Raw genomic sequence first — 23,929 nt, forward strand, 5'->3', positions numbered from 1 at the left:
GTACCATTTGATTATCATTGTTTTTATTATTATTTTTTCCTAAATGTACATTGTTTTTCTGTTTTTGTTCATTTTATACATTTTTTGGTTGATTTTTCTTTGTTAAATGGCATTTAAATATATAAAATAAATATCAAAAATATAAATCTTTTTTTTACTATGGTTGCAAATATCAAAAAAAATTATGAATATTTCTATATGTGACACGGCACCAGATTTAAGTTAGGGTTTTTCAAAATTTTGACACGCTGAGCTCAAAAGGTTCGCCATCACTGTTCTAGACGAAGCCGGGGCTGCGAGGGAAGCCCGGGTACCCAGTGTCTGCCGGCGGCCGGAGGAAAGCCCAGGTCCCAGGTGCCAGAGGGAGGCCAGTGCCAGCAGCTGGGGGAAGAAAGGCCTACTCTTGCACGAATTTCGTGCATTGGGCCTCTAGTCCTCTAGTAAAAGCCTAATATGCTAAGTGTCTGGTCATCCGTTCAACCAATTAAAGCGTAATATGCTAATGATATGCTAAGGCTGCTCAACAGCTCGCTATGATGTGCACTGACCAACAGGGGGCAGACAGTCAACCAGTCGACCAGTTGCTATTACGTGCACTGACCACCAGGGGGGCAGACAGTCGACCGGTCACTATGATGTGCACTGACCACCAGGGGGCAGACAGTCAACCTGTCAATCAGTAACTATGATGTGCACTGACACCCAGGGGGCAGACACTCCAACCGGTAGGTTAGCTTGCTGCTGGGGTCCAGCTGATTGGGACTGAGCAAGACGGACCGGACACACCCTGGAGCCCTCCCACAGTCCCTCCCTTGCTGGTCAACCTCCCACATCCCTCCCCGGTCCTGATCATGCACCGGTGGGGTCCCTTGGCCTGTCCAGCACCCTCTTGCAATCCGGGACCCCTCAGGGAATGTTGGAGAGCTGGTTTCGGCCTGATCCTGTAGGCCAGGTTGAGGGACCCTACTGGTGCATGAATTCGTGCACCGGTCCCCTAGTAGTACTAAAAATGCCTATTAGAAAAGATGAGAGGTCTCAAATCAATTACCTCAACCTCGAACTTAAGAAATTAGAAAGCAAAGAGCAAATTAAACTCAAAGTAAAGGTAAAAGTAGAAGTCAAACATATTGAAAAAAAGAAAAGGCCAATGAAACCAAAAATTAGTTCTTTGAGAATATCAATAAAATAGGTAAGCCTCTAGCCATACTGATCAGGAAAAAGAAAGGAAAACAATTCATCAATATCAGGAATGAGGTTGGTATTGTAACTATGAATCCTACAAACATTGTGCCAGGTAGATTCTAAAATGGCCCAAGGGTCTCTGTCTTCTGGTATTCATACCCCTATATAAACCAGTCCTCTTGAGTGTGAGCTGACCTAATGACTTGCTTCTAATCAATAGAACATGGCAAAAGTGATGGATGTCATGTCTATGATTAGGCTCCACAATATTGTGTCTTCTATCTTGCTAGCAAACCCTCTCCCTTGCTGGCTTTGATGAAGTTGCTGTGATGAAAAGACCAAATTGGCAAGATACTGAGGACACCTTCCAGACAATAATCAACAGGGAACTGTGGCCCTCAGTTCAAAAACTAAAGGAAAATGAATCCTGCCATAAACCAAATGAGCTTGGAAGCAGATGCTTCACAAATCAGTCTTTCAAATGGGACTCCAGTTCTGGCCCATTACCCAATTCTGTTATACAATTCTGTATAATAAATATACAGATATCTATTATAGTTTTATTCAAGACATGAACAACCAGAAATGAAATAAAAAATACAATCATAAGAACATTAAAAATTATTGTTATAAACTGAATGTAAGTTGTGCAAGATGCGTTCAATGAAAAATGTAAAACATTACTAAGAGAAATTAAAGAAGCTTAAATAGAAGGATATACCATATTCATGGATCAGAAGGCTCCCCATTGTTAAAATGAGTTCCCCTTAAATTGATCTATAGATTCAATGTAATCCCAAACAAAATCCAGAACACTTTATAGAAAATGATAGGCTGGTTTAAAATATTTCAATTTATATGCAAAGCACCTAGAATACGCAAAAAAAAATTTAAAACCAAATAACAGATTGGAAGACATACACTATCTCATATCAAGGTTTATTTTAAACTAGTGGCCAGGTGCACGAATTTGTGCACATTGAAAGGAAATTAATTAGAAGAAATATTTCAATATCACCATTCGCCCTTTCTCTATAATAGAAGTGTCAACCAAACTCAAAATCGACAATGATAGATCGAAACACACGTGTGCGATTGGCACCAGTGAGAGCTTTATATGTATCGTGCATGCACAACTCAACTTACGCTTTTATGTACATAGAATTAACTTGCTTAATTAGACCTGCTTTCTGGTTTAGCTAAACTTTTTCCAGCCCAATGAAGCACCCCAACCTCTCTTTCAGTTGAGTGTCAGCAATACAGCAATAAATATCAACATGAAGCACATTATTATTGTAGATCACACAGGGAGAACAAAGGGTAAAATATTTAACTGCATCAGTGTTTGACTATATTCTGTGCAGTGAGAAAACCTGAAGTCATTTTCAAGGTCTACCATTTCTTCTTTTCAGTCGGGTCAAGCTTCTAAGCTTTCTAAATCTCCATTTTCTGGATAATGAAAAGAAAATAGGATTCTACCGAGTCTCCTATCTACCTACACCAGGACTTCTGTGAGGATCAAATAAGATGAGGCACGGGAAAATGCTTCACAGACATTTGGTTAGAGTATGAAATATTTGCACCTGGCTATAAAGCAGTGGTTCTCAACCTTCCTAATGCCGCGCCCCTTTAATACAGTTCCTCATGTTGTGGTGACCCCCAACCATAAAATTATTTTCGTTGCTACTTCATAACTGTAATTTTGCTACTGTTATGAATCGTAATGTAAATATCTGATATGCAGGATGTATTTTCATTGTTACAAATGGAACATAATTAAAGCATAGTGATTAATCACAAAAACAATATGTAATTATATATGTGTTTTCTGATGGTCTTAGGCGACCCCTGTGAAAGGGTCGTTCGACCCCAAAGGGGTCGCGACCCACAGGTTGAGAACCACTGCTATAAAGCAACTCATGTTCCTGGGCTGAAGAAACTGCAAGGAGGCTAGTCGTGGCAAGGGAGAGGAAGCAGGGCGTTGCTAGGTGACGTCATTACCTGGCACCCACAGCCACCGTTTTCAGGCTGGGCTGGGCTGGGAGCCGCATTTTGCACCATGGGGTCTCGGCAGCATGGGCTGCGATTAGGTGGGCTGTCGCTCCAGGGTGGTGACGGGGCCTGTGTCCCACTTGGGGAAAGCCGAGTGTTGCTTTGTGGGCACCAGGTCCACAGTGCTAGTGCACATCACGGCAGCTCCTGCATTGAGCGTCTGCCCCTGGTGGTCAGTGCACGTCATAACGATCGGTCAGACAGTCAAACACTTAGCATATTAGCCTTTTATATATATAGATGTACAGTAATGCAGTATGGTCTTGGTGTGATGATTAAAAAAAACAATGGAACAGAATAGAGTAAAAAATGGATCTTTTCATATATGTTAATTGATTTTCAGAGGTAACTAGGGAATTCAATGGGGAAAAAAATCTCTTAACGGATACCAATAAAACAGGAGCCTTACTTCACACCTTATTAAAAAAAGAACTGCAATGGATCACAGATCTAAATAAACAGTTAAATGTATAAGTTGTTTAATTTACTATGCCTTGAGACTGCTATGTTACTAGCAGTCAAACTTATTTCAAAAGAGATACAGAAGGATTCCCTGGATGGGAAAATATGTGAGAAGTATGTTGCATTCCTTTCTTAAAAGTTTATAATTTACAGTAATATTAAAAAACAAAAATCTAACACCAATAAAAACATTTAATTTTGTTTAATACATAAATATGGTGGACCATGGAACTGTGTATTTACAAATTGTTTATTAATATTCTATTAAACAGTTTGAGACACTGTAATCTTGTTCAAATTTTTTACATGTTAGGAACTATGTCCAGAATAAGTAACTAATTTGATCAAGTTTGCTTGTCTAATGGAAGAAGTTCACTTGTTTCCAGGCTTAAGTCCTCTGTTTTTTGTATTATAAAACAGATAATCATTTTCACTTGGTATGCCTTTGAGGTTTCATAATCAAGTACTGCTTCTATTTCTGTGCTTCTACTCTCCCAGGGCCATCATTATTAGAACTTTTATCATTCTATAGTATAATAATCTGTTTTTCCCATAAGAAAGAACACTACTTTTGCCCAGGGTATGTGAGCTAATCATTTTTGTTTTGCCCAACTAATTCCAGAGAGAGAAAATAGTGGAACCTCAATAAATGCTTCATGAATGAAAGAAGTGGAAGAAAAAATGTGAGATCCCACAAACTAGAGTATAGAAGTTCAAAAGAAGACTATAAGATTTAAAAAGGGAAGATACTGAGGAAAAGTGATCTAAAGATGTAATGTAGGGTTAATGGCAAATTAAGTACAGTATTTTCAGAGCACAATCTCAGAAAAGTATGAACTCAATGAGATGTAATGTTATCATCAATGCAGAGAAGATATTTGGTTCAGGATAGCTGATACTTTATTGTTTAATCACTAAATAATTTCCTAAACACCAAGAATACGTTCTGCTTCATGCAAAATGTAGCATATTGATTACAATATAAAACCACATCCAAATAATTATGTCATTTGATAACACAAAAGATTAAGCATTAGTTCAATAAATTAAAGGAAAACCTTGCAAGCTTATTTTCAGAAAACGTTAGAATAAATGACAACAAAAATATATCACAAAAGGAACTAAAATTAATTGATTATGCTATGTTTAACCACATAATCAATCTCATTTAGGTCCCTTAACTACCCTATGATGTAGATAACCTTTAAAACATTTTTGAGAAACTAAAGCCTCTCCTTTTTGAATTTACATTCCTATGAATCTGGGCTACATACTTTTTCCCACAATAATCTCCAAATCCCAAAATCTGTGAGATAGTAAACTTTTCCAACAGTTTCAATTTCGTAAACATAATTTTCTGATTTATAGAACCTATTGGTGAGTATTTAAAAACTAGAATAGGTCCCTCATTTTGTTCAGGACATATTCCAGCTTCCTCCCTAAGGAGCATCCAAGATTATAAAACTCTTAACATGGTTTTGCATCAGAAGGGATCTGTATACTTTTCATGAAACTGGATGTAAAAAGAGGAACACTTATACACTACTTAATAAACTCCAGATATTACACTACATATTTTATAAAACTTCCTCTATTTAATTCTTATACATATTTATGAGAGCAATCTCTTTGCAAATGAGAAAACTGAGGCTCAAATTAAGTATTTTATCTTTTTCAAGGTCAAAGATAGTGGTAAAACCAAGAAGCAAACTTACCTGATTTATTCCATGGCTTTATTTTTTTTACATATAAAAGTGAATATTTTTATAAGAAATAAAGATAGCCCCATCGTGTTACAACTTCTAGAGTATCTATCTTTAAAGTCCTTGATAAGTAGAAATAACAACTGTTTGGGGTCTCTTTTATACTTCAGCAAATGTAATATGATAGAAAGAAACAGTAATTTAGAATCATATTAGTCTTAGATATTTAATATCTGGTAAGTTTTCTATATTCTCTGAGCCTAAATTTCCTTGACTTCTAAAATGTACAGGATTTTTCCTAGAAGAAAACAAAGGCTAGTAAAATCTTGGACATTTCTCACAGCAATATTTATTTTATACATCTCCTCAGGCAAGGGAAACAAAGAAAAAAATAAACAAATGGGACTACATTAAACTCAAAAGTTTCTGCACAGCAAAGGAAACTATCAACAAAATGAAAAGACAACCTACTGAATGGGAGAACATATTCACCAATACATCTGATAAGAGGTTAATATCCAAAATTTATAAAGAGCTTATAAAACTCAACACCAAAAACAAACAATCCAATTTAAAAATGGGCAAAAGACCTAAACAGACACTTCTCCAAAGAGGACATACAGATTTCCAATATACATATGAAAAAAAATTAAAAATGGAACTGCCCTATGACCCAGGAATTTCACTTCTGGTAATTTATCTGAAGAAACCTGAAATACTAGCTCGAAAGAATATATGTACCCCTATGTTCATTGCAGCATTATTTAGAATAGCCAAGATTTGGAAGCAACCCGTGTCCATTAGTAGAAGAGTATATAAAATAGCTATGGTACATTTACACAACAGAATACTACTCAGCTGCAAACAGGAAGAAAATTTCACCCTTTGTTACTGCATGGATGGACCCGTTATGCTAAGTGAAATAAGCCAGTCAGAGAACGAAAAGTACATGATTTCATTCATATGCAGAATCTAATGAACTGAACAAATAAGCAAAATAGGGACAGACTCATAGATAGAGAGAGTAGGTAGACAACTCTGGTGGGGGGTATTGTGATAGGGGTAGGTTTGCAAAAAAAGAAATAAAAGAGAAAGAACTCATGGACAGGGATAACCGTGTGGTGACTACAGGGGGGGTAGGGGAGTGGGTAGAAGTGGAAGAGGGTATATGTGGGATAAATGGTGATAGAAAAAGAAAATAAAGGGGGGAAATGTATAGGATTTTTAAAATGACTTCTTGGTGAGCTGGTATGAAACTTAGAATAGGCATCACATGCAAGGTCTTAAACTATATTGTGACAAATGCTGGTTATGATTATTGTTATTAATAAAAATAGGCTAAGCAGGCCTAAAAATGTATTCAGCAGACTCTATCCTAAATTATTTCCTAAGTTTATAGGAAATAATTAAAAAGCCATCAGAAACTAGGACCTCAACAATTACAAAAAGGGACAAAAGAGAGATTTTAAAAGATTAATATGTTTTGACTTCTACTTGTTAACTTTAAAGACTAAACAATGAGAAGAAAAAAAGAGAGACTTGCAAAGATCAATCCTGATAAACATGCTATTTCATAGGCATACAAAGTGAAACTCACAGTGAGGTGAGAAAGGCTCTTTCCAGAAGATCTATATTAGAGCATCTCAACTGGCATTGTACCTAGAATGGCTAGACTGAAAAAATAGGTTTGACTGGCTTAAAATGGAACCATCAACAATCTGATAGGTATGTGATTTGAAGGAGTGTATATCATTTTTAACCCAATTATTTTGTTACCCAAGAACATTAAGATTACAATATATAGTCAGGTGCTGTTTTGAATGCAACCAATTTTAACAAACATTTCTCTCATGGGTTTATTTAACCCTAACTTTAAAATACTCCCTTTTCTTACCCATAGTTTTCTTCACATTCAGAACATTCAGAAGGAGCAGTTATATAACAAAACTGAGATTAATGGGAACATAGATGCAATATATAGAAAACACTTACTTTAATTCTCTGTCCCTCCTGTCTTGCTTTGCTATTTAACTGCTTCATCTTGTGTTTTGTACCTGAGATCAAGAGGCATAAAATACTATTTCAAAATCTGTATGTCCTTTCTAATTATTGCATTTGAACTCCTAGGACCTACACCATTTTTTTCTTCAAAATAAAAAAAAGCAAACCATAAACAATCTAGAGAAAGGAAATATCTACTCTAAAGGAGAGTGAACACTAAACTTTAGTACCCATCAATGCTAATGGGGGTCAGTAAGAAAAAATTATTTAATTTAATTTTTATTAACACAGCTAGATTTTCCCATTTATAAGGAAAACCATCAAAATCAGATAATCTAGTAGTTGTATAACACAACCACAGCTAACCTGTCAAAGCCTAAATAAAACACATGAAGTTTTTAGTTCGGGAGTCATTACTCTGGGGACAGTAAGTCTATATGATTTTTTATCTCCCCTAGTTACCAAGTGTGCCAGTTTTGTTTTGTTTTTTCCCTTTGTGACATCTCTCTTCTTTCCATTACTTTGTGATCTTGATCCTACCATCCTAATCCAAATTTTATCTCATCACAAGTGGGCCTGTGTAGTAACATCTTACCAGATCATCTTATTTCTTGTCACCCTTTTACACTGGTTCCATCCTTCATACCTCAACATATTGATCTTTATAAAGCACTTTGTGTCATGACCTGTATAAAAGTCTAATTTTAACTGGCTCTCTTCTTCCCAAAGATAGACTGTATTTCTTCTACAGAAAGGTTACCTGCCTAACCACACTGTTTACCTGCAAAGCAAGATGATTTACTATTTACTGAATTTCGTGATTTGGAAGCATTTGTACTTGTGGTTCCATCATTCCACATTTCCAGAAAGTTATCTTCATCTCAACTTTATTCATACAAATGCTATTTGTCCTATAATATACTATTCAAATACTTCCTCTTCTATTACCATCCAAAGTAATCTCTCCCTCTCCTGTAATCCCATGTTTACCAATGAGATTAATTTGCTAATTAATTATTTGCTGCCTTAAAAGAGTTAAAGTTTGATAAATGATTTAATTCTTTAGGCAAATATGACTTGTATTTCTAACCATAATTCGTGAACTCTAAAATATATATTTACTCATGTTTTACATTTAACAAATTGAGTGATTTAAAAATATCAGCAAATTGAAACTCAGGACCACAGTAAGCCACAAGCTACTGAAAAGCAGGCAGACAACCTTATTATCCTTATTTACAATGGTGGTTCCCACTGTGCTCTGCTGGAAGAAGAAAACCACAGGTCCTCTCTACCCTTAGATATTCATTCTGAAGGCCTGAACCTTAAAATGTAAATGAACTACATGCCAGGTTCTCCCAAAATTCAAGCCAGTCCAACCCTTCCTGGGATCAAAATGACCTCTGTGTATTTTTATAGATAGCATGTGAGGGGAACTAAGGCTCTATTATCCCATCTCCAGCTCGCTATTTGTCAAACTATAGAGTGGCTGCTAGTCTAGCTCTTCCACATGAATGAAAAGATGCTAAATACCTGCTAAAAATGGAGAGAGCACTGAGCAAAATTAAATATTCCTTTAGCCACATCTGGTAGAAATGGTTCAGGAGTCCTAGAGAAATAATACTAAACTCAGCCAGATAAGGTATCCTTATGAATTCATTTTAATTTTCATGAAAGCTGAAAGCTATATGTTTACTCTAGCTAAATTTTTTATTATTTTGGTTTTCCTTATCCCAAGTACCTGATCTATGGCTTTCTGTATGAGTCTTAGGAGGCTAGAGCAACTCTTAAATCAGCCGTGGGCAAACTACGGCCCGCGGGCCGAATCCGGCCCGTTTGAAATGAATAAAACTAAAAAAAAAAAGACCGTACCCTTTTATGTAATGATGTTTACTTTGAATTTATATTAGTTCACACAAACACTCCATCCATGCTTTTGTTCCGGCCCTCCGGTCCAGTTTAAGAACCCATTGTGGCCCTCGAGTCAAAAAGTTTGCCCACCCCTGTCTTAAATCCTTGTACCCTCATATTTTCATTTTCTACCTGACCTAATTTATCAAGCTGCCATCCATATATATTCCTGACAACTGGTCTGAAAAATGGTTGCTTTTTCAAATAAACCAAACCCTCATATCCCCTCACCGAGACAGAATAGTATGTATTAAAATGAAAGACCTCTAAATGTACCTACTGTTTATCCCTTAATAAAAAGTCCCTACAATTATTCTGTGCTGAGTCATATACAGCAGCTTAACCAAGTATTTTAAAGCCAACTCATCACCACATAACTACTTTTCCTCTCTTCCACTAATAGGCCTAAGTATGGAACTTAGTAAGGTAGTTATTATTAGTAGCCAGCACTCTTCTATCAATGAAAAAAAGGGGGGGGCGGGGCGGTGAGTTTAAGGTAAAGAGAAAAACATGCCCAGGGTCACAGAGCTAGGAAGTAGAAGTGCCAGAAATAGAACCCCAACAGCCTGACTTCAATATTCAGGCTCTTAAATTCTATGCTATTCTGCCTCCCAATACACTATAGTTGCTAAGCAAATTTATTTTTACCATATCCTGTCCCATGTCCTCTTTTGGGATATCAATTACAGATCCTCTTCTCTTTCACCTTTCGCCTCTCTCTTCTCTCATTCCCTTAGTGCAGCGGTTCTCAACCTATGGGTCGCGACCCCTTTGGGGGTCGAACGACCCTTTCACAGGGGTCGTCTAAATACATCCTGCATATCAGATATTTACATTATGATTCATAACAGTAGCAAAATTACAGTTATAAAGTAGCAACGAAAATAATTTTATGGTTGGGGGTCACCACAACATGTGGAACTGTATTAAAGGGGCGCGGCATTAGGAGGGTTGAGAACCACTGCTTTAGTGTATGGCAGAAAATTTAAGACAGTTCTTCAAGTTGGGAAATCCAAACAAATCTCATGGGTAGTTTGTATCAAAAGCACACATCACAAACTAGTAAAATCTCAAACTCATTAAGTCTTAGTTTCCTCATCTATGAAATAAGTAACTAACATACCTTCTAATCTTGAAAACTCTCTAATACCACAAAATAGAGGCGGAAGGAAGAGCAACATGGACAAGACTGTTTCATTCTACAAACCATAATATAAAGATAAGGGGGGGGGGGAACATGGTGGAAATTTAGCAATTAGAAAAAATAAGCACTCACACCCTTATTCAACTGAATGTTACTTCTTTCCCAAAATAACTACCGTAATAGATTATATATAACCTGAAAAATACTCATGATTAAAATGCCTACTCCTGGTGCCTATAAATATAATTTCTATTAGTAGTGACCTACCAGTGAACTTCTCTACCTTTTAAAGTGAGAAATCAAAAATTCTACCTTAGGAAAGAGTGCTAACAAGAAGACTTCTCTCTCCTGTGAGCTCTATAATAACCCCTAGCACAGGGTGCAAACCCAAATGGTACTTCAGTACTTTGAGCTTGGCCTAAGTTGTGTAGCAGAGCTAGGAGGCAGGACAACCAAGATGAGATGGCCCTTTGAGATTCCATGAGCTAAAATGATCAGACTATATTTCAGAAACAGAATATGTCTATTATAACATACAATGAAATATTAGATATTTAAAGATAATAATGGTGTTAATATTAATAGCAGCTTTCACTTACTGTATCAATAAATGAAATACTTAATAGCTATTATTACATTTCATATTTACCAAAACCCTACAAGGTATTTGTAAAATTATCATAATTTTAGAGATGAGAATCCCGAGGCACAAGGAGGTTAAGTAACTTGTCCTAGGTCACAGAGTACAACTCTCCAGACGCTGTAATCCTATATAATCCCATATAATAAAAGGGTAATATGCAAATAGACCAAACGGCAGAACAACTGAACAACCAATCAAAGCATAATATGCTAATGATATGCTAAGGCTGCTCAACTGCTTGCTATGACGTGCAGTGACCATCAGAGGGCAGATGCTCTGACCAGTATGTTAGCTTGCTGCTGGGGTCTGGCCGATCGGGACTAGCGAGATGGGCCGGACATGCCCTGAAGCCCTCCCGCTTCCCTCCCAGGCCCTATCATGCACCTGTGGGGTCCCTCTACCTGGCCTGCGCCCTCTCACAATCTGGGACCCCTCAGGGGATGTCGGAGAGCTGGCTTCAGCCCGATCCTGCAGGCCACTCCCCTTGGGAGGGCACCAGACGTAGAGCTCATGGCTGGCGAGCGCTGCTACAGCAGCAAGAGCCTTCCCCTAAGTCTGATTGGGTGCAAGCCTGCAGCAGGCACAGTGGGGCTGGGATGAGCGGGCCAGCAGGTAGGAGCTGCAGGTGGCGTTGGCCTGTGGGATTCGTCTCGATCACTGCAGGCCACCAAGAGGGACCCCACCCATGCACGAATTCATGCACCAGGCCTCCAGTATTATCCCCATTTCACAGATGAGTAAACTGAGATATGGGGACTTTAAATAACTTGTCCATAATCACACAGGTAGTGAATGGCAGGGCTGGGATTCATACCCAGACAGTGTTGCTCCAGAATCTGTGCTCTTAGCCACTGCCTTCTAAAGAGGAAAATAAATCTGAAACTGGAATAAACCATGAACACTATAGTTATAGTTAAGAAAAATCATGAATGATGTGCTGTGGGTAGTTCTGAAAACCAGAAACTCAACCATATTACTTGTACATTGTGAGGTTACTTTTCTGGTGGACTTGGCAGATACACCAGACAGGAGACAAAACGGCAGAACAACCAACCAACCAATCAAAGCATAATATGTTAATGATATGCTGACCAGTATGTTAGCTTGCTGCTGGGATCTGGCCGATTGGGACTGAGCAAGATGGGCCGGACACACCCTGGAGCCCTCCCACGGTCCCTCCCCAGCCCGATCGTGCACCAGTGGGGTCCCTCGGCCTGGCCTGCACCCTCTTGCAATCTGGGAGCCCTCAGGGATGTTGCAGAGCCAGTTTCAGCAAGATCCCGCAGGCCACTCCCCTTGGGAGGGCACCAGATGCAGGGCTCATGGCTAGTGAGCACTGCTGTGGCTGCACGAGCCTCTCCGGATCGGGACTGATTGGGCGCGAGCCCATGGCAGGCACAGTGGGGCTGGGATGAGCAGGAGCAGCAGGTAGGAGCTGCAGGTGGCATTGGCCTGAGGGATTCGGCCTGATCCCTGCAGGCTACCCAGAGGGACCCCACCTGTGCACGAATTCGTGCACCGGGCCTCTAGTATACATATAAATTCTTTGTAATCTCTTCTTGCCCCCTCTATGCCCCCTTTCCACTGAAATTTGTCAGTCTGTTCCATGTTTCTATGCTTCTGGCTCTAGTTTGTTCATTGTTTGTTTTGTTCATTATATTCCACATATAAGTGAGATCATGTGATACTTATCTTTATCTGACTGGCTTATTTTGCTTAGCATAATACTCTCAAGGTCCTTCCATGCTGTCTCAAAGATTAAGATATCCTTCTTTTTTTTTTTTTTTTTCCCTAACCGGTTTGGCTCAGTGGATAGAGCGTCGGCCTGCGGACTCAAGGGTCCGGGTTCGATTCCGGTCAAGGGCATGTGCCTTGGTTGCGGGCACATCCCCAGTAGGGGGCGTGCAGGAGGCAGCTGATCGATGTTTCTCTCTCATCAATGTTTCTGGCTCTCTATCCCTCTCCCTTCCTCTCTGTAAAAAAATCAATAAAATATATATTTTTAAAAACAGATATTCTTCTCTTTTTACAGCTGCATAGTATCCCATGGTGTAACTGTACCACAGCTTTTTTATACACTCATCTACTGATGGGCACTTGGGTTGTTTCCACATCTTAGCTATTCTAAATAATGCTACTATGAACATTGGGGTACATACATTCTTTCTGATTGGAATTGATATATTCCTAGAAGTGGGATCACTGAGTCAAACAGCAGTTCCATTTTTAATTTTTTGAGGAAACTACATACTGTTTTCCATAGTGGCAGTACTGTCTGCATTCCCATTGGCAGTGTAATAGGGTTTCTTTTCCTCCACAACCTCGCCAGCACTTGTTGTTTGTTGATCTATTGATGGTAGCCTTTCTGGTAGGTGTGAAGTGGTACCTCATTAATTTTAATTTTAATTTGCATCTCTCTGATGATTAGTGACTTTGGGCATTTTTTCTTGTCTATTGTCCATCTGTATGTCCTCTTTGGAGAAGTGTCTGTTTAGGTCCTCTGCCATTTTTTAATTGGATTGCTTGTCCCCCTTTTGTTGAGTTGTATGAGTACTTTATATATTTGAAAATTAAACCCTTATCAGATATATCATTAGCAAATATGTTCTCCCATACAGTGGGTTCCCTTTTCATTTTGATGTTGGTTTCTTTTGCTGTGCAGTAACTTTTTAGTTTGATGTAGTCCCATTTGTTTATTATTTCCTTTGTTTCTCTTGCTCTAGGTAGTGTATTGGTGAAAATTATGCTACATGAGATGTCTGATAATTTGCTGCCCACATTTTCTTGTAGGATTTTTATGGTTTCATGACTTACATTTAAGTCTTTTATCCATTTTGAGTTTATTCATGTGTGTTAAAGTATCTTCTATTGTGGCCTCTTTACTTCTATTGTGTAAAGTGTTTTCAAATATTACAAAATTAAGTGTTTTCTATTATTAATGTAAAGTTATGTTATTTTTTAAATGGTTCAATTTGCTATGATAGAAATGTATTATTTATATAATATGGTAAAGTCAAAAGAAATTTCATTCACATATTTTATTAAAGTTTAAATTGACTTGTTAATACTTTCAATAAAATGTGTCAAACTGGTTTTTAGCCAACATCAATACTTATTTCTGAATTTTAAAAAACTGAACATACTAAAATACTCATGAGAATGATGTGCTTTGGTTAACTGAGATTCTTATTTACAAAATTATATTCATCTTTACCTTATGGAAAAATGTGGTCAAGATAGTGAATGATGTTTAATAATAAAACCCCAAAAGTTGATAATTTTCCTATAAAGAACTTCTGTGGACAGTTTCAAAGACACCCACAAATGTCTATGCTGGTGAGAAGAGCTCAGGGTAAAAATAAATGGTTTGAAACTGTAAATAAAACATAACTTAACTAGCCCACTAAATCATTTTAGGCTCAAAATCATGACTGGCATAGGAGAAAAGTTAGTGGAAGAGTGGATTTTAATGGGAAAAAAACTTAAGAAGGGTTAGCATTAAATCACTTATTTAGCTGACCTTACAGTAGACAGGTAGGAATACACACACACACACACATTTATATTTGTATGGCAGACTGGGAATATCTAGAGATTAATCTTGTTTTTAAAATAGAAAACTAGTTCACTATAAAGTAAATTTAACTTCTCACTGCACACAATATACACTCAAAAAAATAAATGAAGAGTGAAAATGGCATTTCACATTTGACCTACATATCAAATGACAACAAGAAAAGATTTGCTTTGAAGTCCACCTCTAGAAGACTTTATTGCAGGATCATGAACATATACTAGTAAATGCTTAGATACAAAATCATGTTCTCCTCTCTTAAAATCCTACTTAGTACTCAATTAGAAAAATATTGAAAACTTAAAAGTAAAGTAAATATAAAGTACAATGGCATCGTTCAGTGCATTTTAAGAAATGACATGTTATCACACAGTAACTCAAGCCTCTGAAAGAAAATAATCATACAATTGTACACTTGAAACCTATATAATTTTATTAACCAGTGTCACCCAATAAATTTAATTAAAAAGAAAAATATAATCCAATATTAATGAATAGTATTATGTTCTCCACTATGTAAAATCCCTATTTCAAAATCTAAACAGGAAACCAGCCTTTCCTATTCACAGTATTATTCAAAGAATCAAAAAACCTTTAAACCTGGAAAGAAATTTAAACATCAACCCATTGAACTACTCCCAAATTAAATAAGGTGTCCAAGACTAAATGTCAAGTGCATAGTAAAGTCAACAGTAAATCCAAGTCTTGTGATAGAGAGGACAGTGCTTTTTACACTACAACCCGGCTTTCGCATCACTGATTCCTGAAAAGGAAATACTAAAACTTTTAACAGTCATTCTCTATTATATCTTTCTGTATTACAAATGACTATCCTAGTTCTTCCGAAAGTATTTAAAATAAATTAAACATAGGCTACAGCGATGTAATAGCAAAACCACAAACTTTAGTAAGTATTTTAAGTCAGCAATTTTCAATGCCAAACAATATAACTCATATGGAGACTATGAACTCCAATAACATTAATTCAGTTTTCCTTCCACTTAAAGCCAATTTGCTTCTAGGGTTAAGTGCCCTTAAATTTTATGTTTGTCTATCTTCTCTTGGTTAATTCTGAGAGAAATAAATGTTCATTAATCATTCAAAGTATGACCTTTTGGGAAAGGTATATCTTAACCTCACCAATTTATCAGGGAGACTGGGAATACAGAGTTTAATTTTATTGCCAACTCTTTGGTTCAATTTTCAATCTCTCAATTTAATATTTTAAAGTTTTGCGGGATTTTATTTGTTGTTTGCTCATTGCTGGAAGAACCTGTAATCTACTGACCTTTCATTGTGTAGAACATTAGTTTGGTCCTATTTTCTCTTAACTGCCAACCAAGAAATGTCATCTGTTATATGTGTTTTGATATGCATCTAAGAGACAGGGCTATAGCATCCCTAATATAAACAGCTGATGACTACTGGAGCAAGTATGGAAGACAGGAGACTAGAAGCTGGTACTTTGAAAGCTAGTGCCATCTCTCAAAACAAACAATACATGAAGAAAAATGGCTATGTATGGAGAATATTTAGTGAGGCATTCCAAGCTCTTACAATTTTAGCAGAATATTATAAGTAGTCTAGGTGTAGAAATTACACCAGAAATATTTTCTTCATTTTAGGAGATAAAATAAAGTCTCAATGTATGATAATAGAAAATTAAACCTTTTATGAAGGTACTGGGTATTCTATATTCCAATGAATGTAAGTTAACTTCATTTCTCTTAAGAAACAAAGTTCCATATATGAAAGAACTTAACTTATTTGGCAAATTATCTTTACAGTTTTAATCAAGGGTTGATGAGCACACTTACTCTAGATGAGTCATAAGAGGGGCTTGGTTGACCACTTGTTCCCCAAGATGGTGTACTTCCTCGTTCATCCATACCTATGGAGAGAAGAAAGTGAAAGATATAAATCCAAAAGGATACCATGATGGATGTTTCTTTGGTATAACAGAAGAGTACAATTCAGTGGGTGGCGTATGCATTTGCCTGGAACTGGCTGTATATCAATCTTTGTCTCAGAAACCAGTAGAAAGTAAATTCTGTCAGAGCATCTTCATCACTGCTTCATAAAATGCTCTATATATACTGCAGAATTTCCATACCAAAATACATCTTTGGAGACTTTAGACTAGTGCATAATTTGGGCCTCTCCATCTTTATCCCCATCCATTGCTACTTCTAAGAGTAGATGAACCCCCACAGGTTTCTACAGTTTAGTACTGCCTCATGAAAATATAAAGAATTCAGTTAAGGACAAAACTTAGAAAATGAAGCAAGTTAAATAACTGTTCAAGTTAATAAAACTGGTTTCTATCAGAGCATTGATTAGATATTCTTAAAGATGGCAAACTAAATCAACCCATATCAAATCAACATTAGTTACATCAAAGCTAATCAAAATGACATGACAACTCATCCTAGTAAAATTTTTTCTAAATCTGAATCCAAATAAATATATCCACGCTTATGAAAATTGCACAGGAAAAGTCAAAGTGAGAAGGATTGGTAACCATTAACAACAAAAGAATTCATTGTATTCCTTAATGTACCTTCTGAAGCTTTGGTTCCAATATTTTCACCTTCTCATCAGTCCCCAGAAAAATTTGAAAGAGATGGAGATCTCTCAATCCAGCCATCTCTCCCTTTTCTGTTTTGAAGATCAGTCTTTTTCATCCTTGACTGCTAACAGGGTATACTTTACCAACCCCTCTGAGCTTCTTTTTATGACAAAATACAAATAGTTGCCGAAACCGGTTTGGCTCAGTGGATAGAGCGTCGGCCTGCGGACTGAAAGGTCCCAGGTTCGATTCCGGTCAAGGGCATGTACCTGGGTTGCGGGCACATCCCCCGTAGGAGATGTGCAGGAGGCAGCTGATCGATGTTTCTCTCTCATCGATGTTTCTAACTCTCTATCTCTCTCCCTTCCTCTCTGTAAAAAATCAATATATTTTAAAAAAATACGAATAGTTGACTTTTTTGGTTTCATTCTTGCATGAGAAAACTCTAGAATTTAAAAAGAAACATTCCACTAGTTTTAGAACCAATTTTTCTTCAAACAAATTCCTTTTAATTCTTCTGTGATTTAAATGAGAATGTGATGTGTAGTAAGTTAAATGTCCCAAATTCTCCAGTAACTGGCCAGCATTCCCAAAGCTCTTTCAGAGGGAGTAAATTACCAATTGAAGGGTTAAGTGACAAAAAGCAGGGGAAAGAAGTCAGTTTCCAAGTAAAATCTACTAATTACTAATTCAGTTAGTAGGACTCTAATTAATTCTTTTGAAGAATCTGTATTTCCGATATTAAATGATTACTATACATTTTTAAAGTTTTTAAACACATTAGAGAAATGATGGGTACCTAACTAAAGACCACACTCTAGGCACAATTTCAAGTGAAACCAAAGTTTTGAAAACACAGAGATTATGCACAAAACTACGAAATGTTATGTTCATTCTTTGAGAATTATCAAAATTCTAGATTTAAGATTCTATCTTATCAAAACATACTTTGTTACCGTCTCTCTATGGGCTATTTTCCAAGCATTTTCTGCACAATCAACACTAGAATAGTAGATAGAATTCCCATGAGACTTGATTCAAGACAAAGGCTAGTATTAACCTACAAAATCCACTTATATAAAACTACTTAATTTTTAAATACTTTCCATTTGCAATTATTTTTCTATATGAAGTAAAAAAAAAATTTTATACTAGAGGCCTGGTGCATGAAATTTGTGCATGGGGGGGGTGTCTCCCCTCAGCCTGGCCTGCACTATCTCTAACCTGGGACCCCTCAGGGAATGTCCAACTGCCGGTTTAGCCCTGATCCCGTAAACTGGCAGTCAGACATCCCTCTCGCAATCTGGGCCTCCTAACCGCTCGCCTGACTGCCTGACTGCCTGCCTGCCTGCCTGGTCGCCCCTAACTGCCTCTGCCTGCCAGCCTGATAGCCCCCTAACTGCTCCCCTACTGGCCTGATCACCCCTAACTGCCCTCCCCTGCTGGCCTGATCACCCCCTAACTGCCCTCCCCTGCCAGCCTGATCGCCCCTAACTGCCCTCCCCTGCCAACCTGATCGCCCCTAACCACCTCTGACTCAGCCCCCGCCACCATGGCTTTGTCCAGAAGGAGGTCCAGAAGATGTCCGGTCTAATTAGCATATTACTGTTTTATTAGTATAGATGACCAACACAAAATATAAAAGTAAATTGGCTACTGGGAAAGCAGGGTCTCAAATATTTGTACACCCATGTTCAGGGCAGCATTATTTACAATATTCAAGTGTCTATCAAAGGATGAATGGGTTAAACAAAATGTGGTATATACTTACAATGGAGTATTATTCAGCCTTAAAAGAAAGAAAATTCTTACATATGCTAAAAATGGATGAACCTGAGAGCATTATGCTAAGTAAGCCAATCACAAAAGGACAAATACTGTATGATTCCACTTATATGAGGTCCTGAGAGTAGTCAAATTCATAGAGATAGAAAAGAGAATGGTGGGACTGGAGGAAGTGGGAAAAATCACACTTTCATTAAATATTTATAACAATGGAAATTTATTTTGATGATCCCATCCTAATGAAAATAATCAGACCATAATTTATTCAGTTTAGGATTGAATTGTTTTACTAGTATATCAAGTAAATAATAAATATGAGGCCTTTGTATGATTTCAAATGCATTTGTAAAAGAGAATATAGAAAAGATGGGTGCCTGCTACAGAAAACATCTGAGAAATTTCAAAAGAGGTGCATGAAATTTTGTGAAAACACATACTCAATTTTCATCAAGTGACATTAATTACTTCCACAGCATGAAGGAAGAGCAAAGATTAATTAAATAAAATGGTAATTAATTAAGCCACAGCTAAAGAGGGCTACATCCCCGTAATACTGGACATTGCAGGGAGCTCAAAGGGTGCTGAAGAATAACAAGGGTCTGGCTAGGTTTTATACTCAGAGTTCTATAGTTTTATTGTTAACATATCCAGACTATGAATGGACGGTCGTGGCTGGCACTGACAAAGGCAAGAGTCATCTTTAGGCTTCAATGACTCCTTTCTGCTGAAGACAATGGCTGTACAAACATAGAAATATGACAGGAATAATAATCTTTCCAAAGCTTCAGCCATAAGATCAAAGTAAGCATTAAAAAAGAAATTACACACAGAAAATAAACTTAATACAGAAATTATACACATTGATCAAAACCAGAAAAACTATTCATCCCAAGATAATACATCATAGTTAAAATACAGTGATTACAATGCCAGGCCAACGTGGCTCAGTGGTTGAGCCTCTACCTAGAAACCAGGAGGTCATGGTTCCATTCTCGATAAGGGCACATGCCCAGGTTGTGGGTTCCATCCCCAGTGTGGGGTGTGCAGGAGGCAGCCAATCAATGATTCTCTTTCATTATTGATGTTTCTATCTTTCTCTCCCTCTCCCTTCTTCTCTGAAGTCAATAAAAATATATTTAAAAAATACAGTGATTACGAGAGAAAACATTTCTATTAAGATATATCTAAACCATCATTGCCAAATACTTTCTTTCCTTCCCATTTCTAGTCTATCTACAACAATTTAACAGTTTTAGAGAAGCTAGTTCCACAATTGACAAGATTAAAATGGTAGATATAAGAGAAAGTTTACCAATAATTAAGTGGTAGAAACACTTTTATTCTTGTATAATTTTCTAATATGTTAATCTGATATATTCCTATCAATAAGATTAAGAGTTAATGAATAATTTAATATAGAGATTAAATCTTTCTTATTTAATCTTTTATATATAGAATCTCTTAAGTGCCTGCTTTTCTGAATGGAACCAATTAAATAAAGTAACAATATGTATATATTTTGAGTCCATGTGTCCCATTTTAAAAGACATACTATTCTTATTTAATATTTTCCAGTAAAGAACACTAAATTTTAGACCTTATATCTAAAAACTATGGTTGTAAATTCAACAAAGTAATATGCTTCCTTCTTTTGTAAAACATTTAATAGAGAAAGTAATGAAGGAAATAATAAATTACTACATATACCGGCAATTCCTATGAGGCTGGAACCCTAGAGAAGGAATTAAGATGGAAACCAAGTTTTTGAGGTTTCAGAGAGCAAGACTCTTGGAGGAGCAAGTAAATTTCTTGGCAAAGGTCAACATTTGGCAATACTCTTTTCTATGAAGAACTCAGTTATAGTGTACCTGCTTCTTTTCCACTGCCACCATCCTTTGTTTTTGACCAAGTGTTCTCTTTCTTGAGTCAATAATAAAATTCTTTCACAGCTTGAATACTAGCCCTTCTTTCATTCTTCAAGTAGAATCCTAGAGACTTCTAAAAGTTTTTAACCACTAGCAAAAACTGAAAACAGATTTTTTAGGGGGAGTGACTTTAATATACCATAAATATCTGCTTCCCCCCATATGGGCCCCAACAGTACCGAGTTTGTGTACATAAAGCATTACTTAAGGTTTGGTGAGGTTCAGATTTAGTTTGACCAGCCTAGAGGTAAAAGGGGTCAATGAGGAGCAAAGCTGCACAGTTCCTTCCCTTCCCACTTGCCACTGCCGGACCTATAACCAAAAATTCTGCCACGCTAGATTGAGAAACTAGGGTAAAGTGAGAAACAGGACTGGAATTGGAAAAATATTTCAGGTAGTGGTAGGGAGTCTAGTGAGCTGAGAATGGATGAAAGGAAGAAGGATGATGGTACAAAGAATGTAAAGAAGAGTAGTTAGGATATCCCTGCAACAAAGCTGGTAATAAGTCAATACAGCCACTCTGCTTGACATTATGCCCAAGTCTATCCCTGTGAAAAAGAAACATCTATAACGTAGGGAGTAAGAGCCCAGCCCAGGGGAGTGTATAGCCATCTCTCTCTCTCTCTCTCTCTCTCTCTCTCTCTCTCTCTCTCTCTCCCCCTCTCTATCTCTCTCTCTAACACTAACACACACACACACACACACACACACACACACACACACACTGCCTTTGGTAGCAGTACAAAAATACCACATCCCAATGCTTATAAATAAGGAAAAGATAATATACTTTGCAGGATTGCCATCTACTATAGGGTGATTCAATAAATGATTTGATGAAAGAAATGTCATTGGAGATGGCTATATCAAATAACCAAAGCTATGAATGTGTCTCTTAATACCTTCTTTACTCAATTTTATTTATGGAGTAATGATATTCCTTTAGATAAGATTTAAAGGCTGCCATCAATTTTAAAATAACATGCACCTAAAAACCTACAACCACCATTTTATTGTGTTTTTCAGATTTTTGATACTCATGAAATGAATCTACCAATGTGTTTTGCTAGAAATTCACTGTGAAATAGGGTCAATTAGAATATAATAGCAAATCTTTGGGGTTTTTTGCTATATATTAATGAGAAACAAATAAAATAGAAAAGCTATGGATACTAAAATTGTAAAACAACTAAAGAGAAGTTAAGACATGCTGCTTCATATGAAGTATATAAAATTGATTACTCAGAAAAAATTAATTCTGTACAAAAAACTGTTAAATAAAGTCTGATTTACTTTTGGAGGATATAAAAAAAAAGACCAGTAAAAAAAATAAGAAGGATTTGCCTTCTCAGATCATCTTTTAAAATTCAATCACACAAGAGACCCATCTCAGAACAAGGGACTCACACAGCCTGAAAGTGAAGGGATGGAAAAATATATTTCAGGCAAGTGGAAATGAAAAAAACGCAGGGGTAGCAATACTTATATAGGACAAAATAGACCTCAAAGTGAAGGCCATAACAAGAGATAAGGAAGGCCACTTCATAATACTCAAGGGATCGATACAATAAGAGGATATAACCCTGATAAATATATACGCACTCAATGCAGGAGCTCCCAAATACATAAAAAAAACTCCTGGAAGATATCAAGGAAGAGATTGACAACAATACAATCATAGTAGGGAACTTTAATACACCACTGACATCACTGGGTAAATCCTCTAGACAAAACTTCAGCAAAGAAACAGCAATCCTAAATGACTCACTAGATCAGTTGACATCTTCAGAACATTTCACCCCAAAGCCACGGAATATATGTTCTTCTCAAGTGCACAAGGGACATTTTCAAAAATAGACCACATATTGGGTCACAAGCAAAGTCTCCCCAAATTCAAGAATTGAAATCATACCAAGCATCTTCTCAGAACACAATGGCATAATATTAGAAATATACTACAATAAAAACAATCCAAAAAATTCAAACACTTGGAAGCTGAATAGCATGCTATTAAACAATGATAGAGTTACCAAAGAGATCAAAGAAAAAATTAAAAACATCCTGGAAACTAATGACAATAAAAACACAACAATCCAAAATCTCTGGTACACAATGAAAACAGTCCCGAGAGGGAAGTTTATAGCTCTACAGGCCTACATCAAAAAACAAGAAAAAATGGTAGAAAATCATCTAACTCTACAACTCAAAGAATTAGAGAGCAACAAGAAAAGCCCAGAGTGAGCAGAAGGACGGAGATAATAAAGATCAGAGCAGAAAGAAATGACACAGAGATCAAAAAAAAAAAACAATACAAAAGATCAATGAAAGCAAGAGCTGGTTCTTTGAAAGGATAAACAAGATTGATGAACCTCTAGCCTGGCTCACCAAGAAGCAGTGAGAGAGGACCCAAATAAACAAAATCAGAAATGAAAGAGGAGAAATAACAACAGACCCCACAGAAATACAAAGGATTGTTAAAAAAATACTATGAACAACTCTATTCCAACAAACTAGACAACCTGGAGGAAATGGACATATTCCTAGAAAAATACAACCCTCCAAAACTCAATCAGGAAGATTCTAAAAATCTCAATAGGCCGATAAATATGGAAAAAATTGAAGCAGTCATTAAAAAGCTTTTGGCAAACAAAAGCCCAGGACCAGACGGCTTCACAGGGGAGTTTTACCAAACATTCAAGGAAGAACTAAAACCTATCCTCCTCAGACTATTCCAAAAAAGTCAAGAGGAAGGAACACTTCCAAGCTCATTCTATGAAGCCAGCATCACCCTATTACCAGAACCAGATAAAGACAACACAATGAAAGAGAATTACAGGCCAACATCCCTCATGAACACAGATGCCAAAATCCTCAACAAAATTCTAGCAAATCAGATCCAGCAGTACATCAGAAAGATCATACATCATGACCAAGTAGGATTTATCCCAGGGATGCAAGGATGGTACAATATCCACAAA

At 36.9% G+C, this 23,929-nt stretch overlaps 1 protein-coding gene and 1 long non-coding RNA gene across 10 annotated transcripts in view; one reads left to right on the forward strand and one right to left on the reverse strand.

The window, feature by feature from the left end:
- The window catches only part of LOC106726236, a 14,018-nt gene extending 6,548 nt beyond the window's left edge, over positions 1–7,470 (forward strand). Inside the window, exons 2-3 of the long non-coding RNA XR_001362264.1 lie at positions 1,248–1,254; positions 7,381–7,470. This is a non-coding gene — a long non-coding RNA (uncharacterized LOC106726236). The remainder of the gene's footprint in view (positions 1–1,247; positions 1,255–7,380) is intronic.
- TCF12 (transcription factor 12) overlaps positions 1–23,929 on the reverse strand; it is a 364,778-nt gene that overhangs the window by 210,554 nt on the left and 130,295 nt on the right. For 4 of the 9 annotated variants that reach the window (XM_005867002.2, XM_014540340.1, XM_005867004.2 and 1 more), the window contains one exon: positions 16,490–16,563. In XM_005867002.2, the coding sequence (XP_005867064.1) occupies positions 16,490–16,563 (74 nt within the window). Of the gene's footprint in view, positions 1–6,996; positions 7,070–7,391; positions 7,454–8,933; positions 8,952–9,959; positions 9,979–16,489; positions 16,564–17,232; positions 17,397–23,929 lie in introns of those variants that run through there. The other 5 variants (XM_014540341.1, XM_014540343.1, XM_014540344.1 and 2 more) reach the window with 5 other exon arrangements.

Source organism: Myotis brandtii, unplaced genomic scaffold (genome assembly GCF_000412655.1).
Source record: "Myotis brandtii unplaced genomic scaffold, ASM41265v1 scaffold242, whole genome shotgun sequence".
NCBI lineage: Eukaryota > Metazoa > Chordata > Mammalia > Chiroptera > Vespertilionidae > Myotis > Myotis brandtii.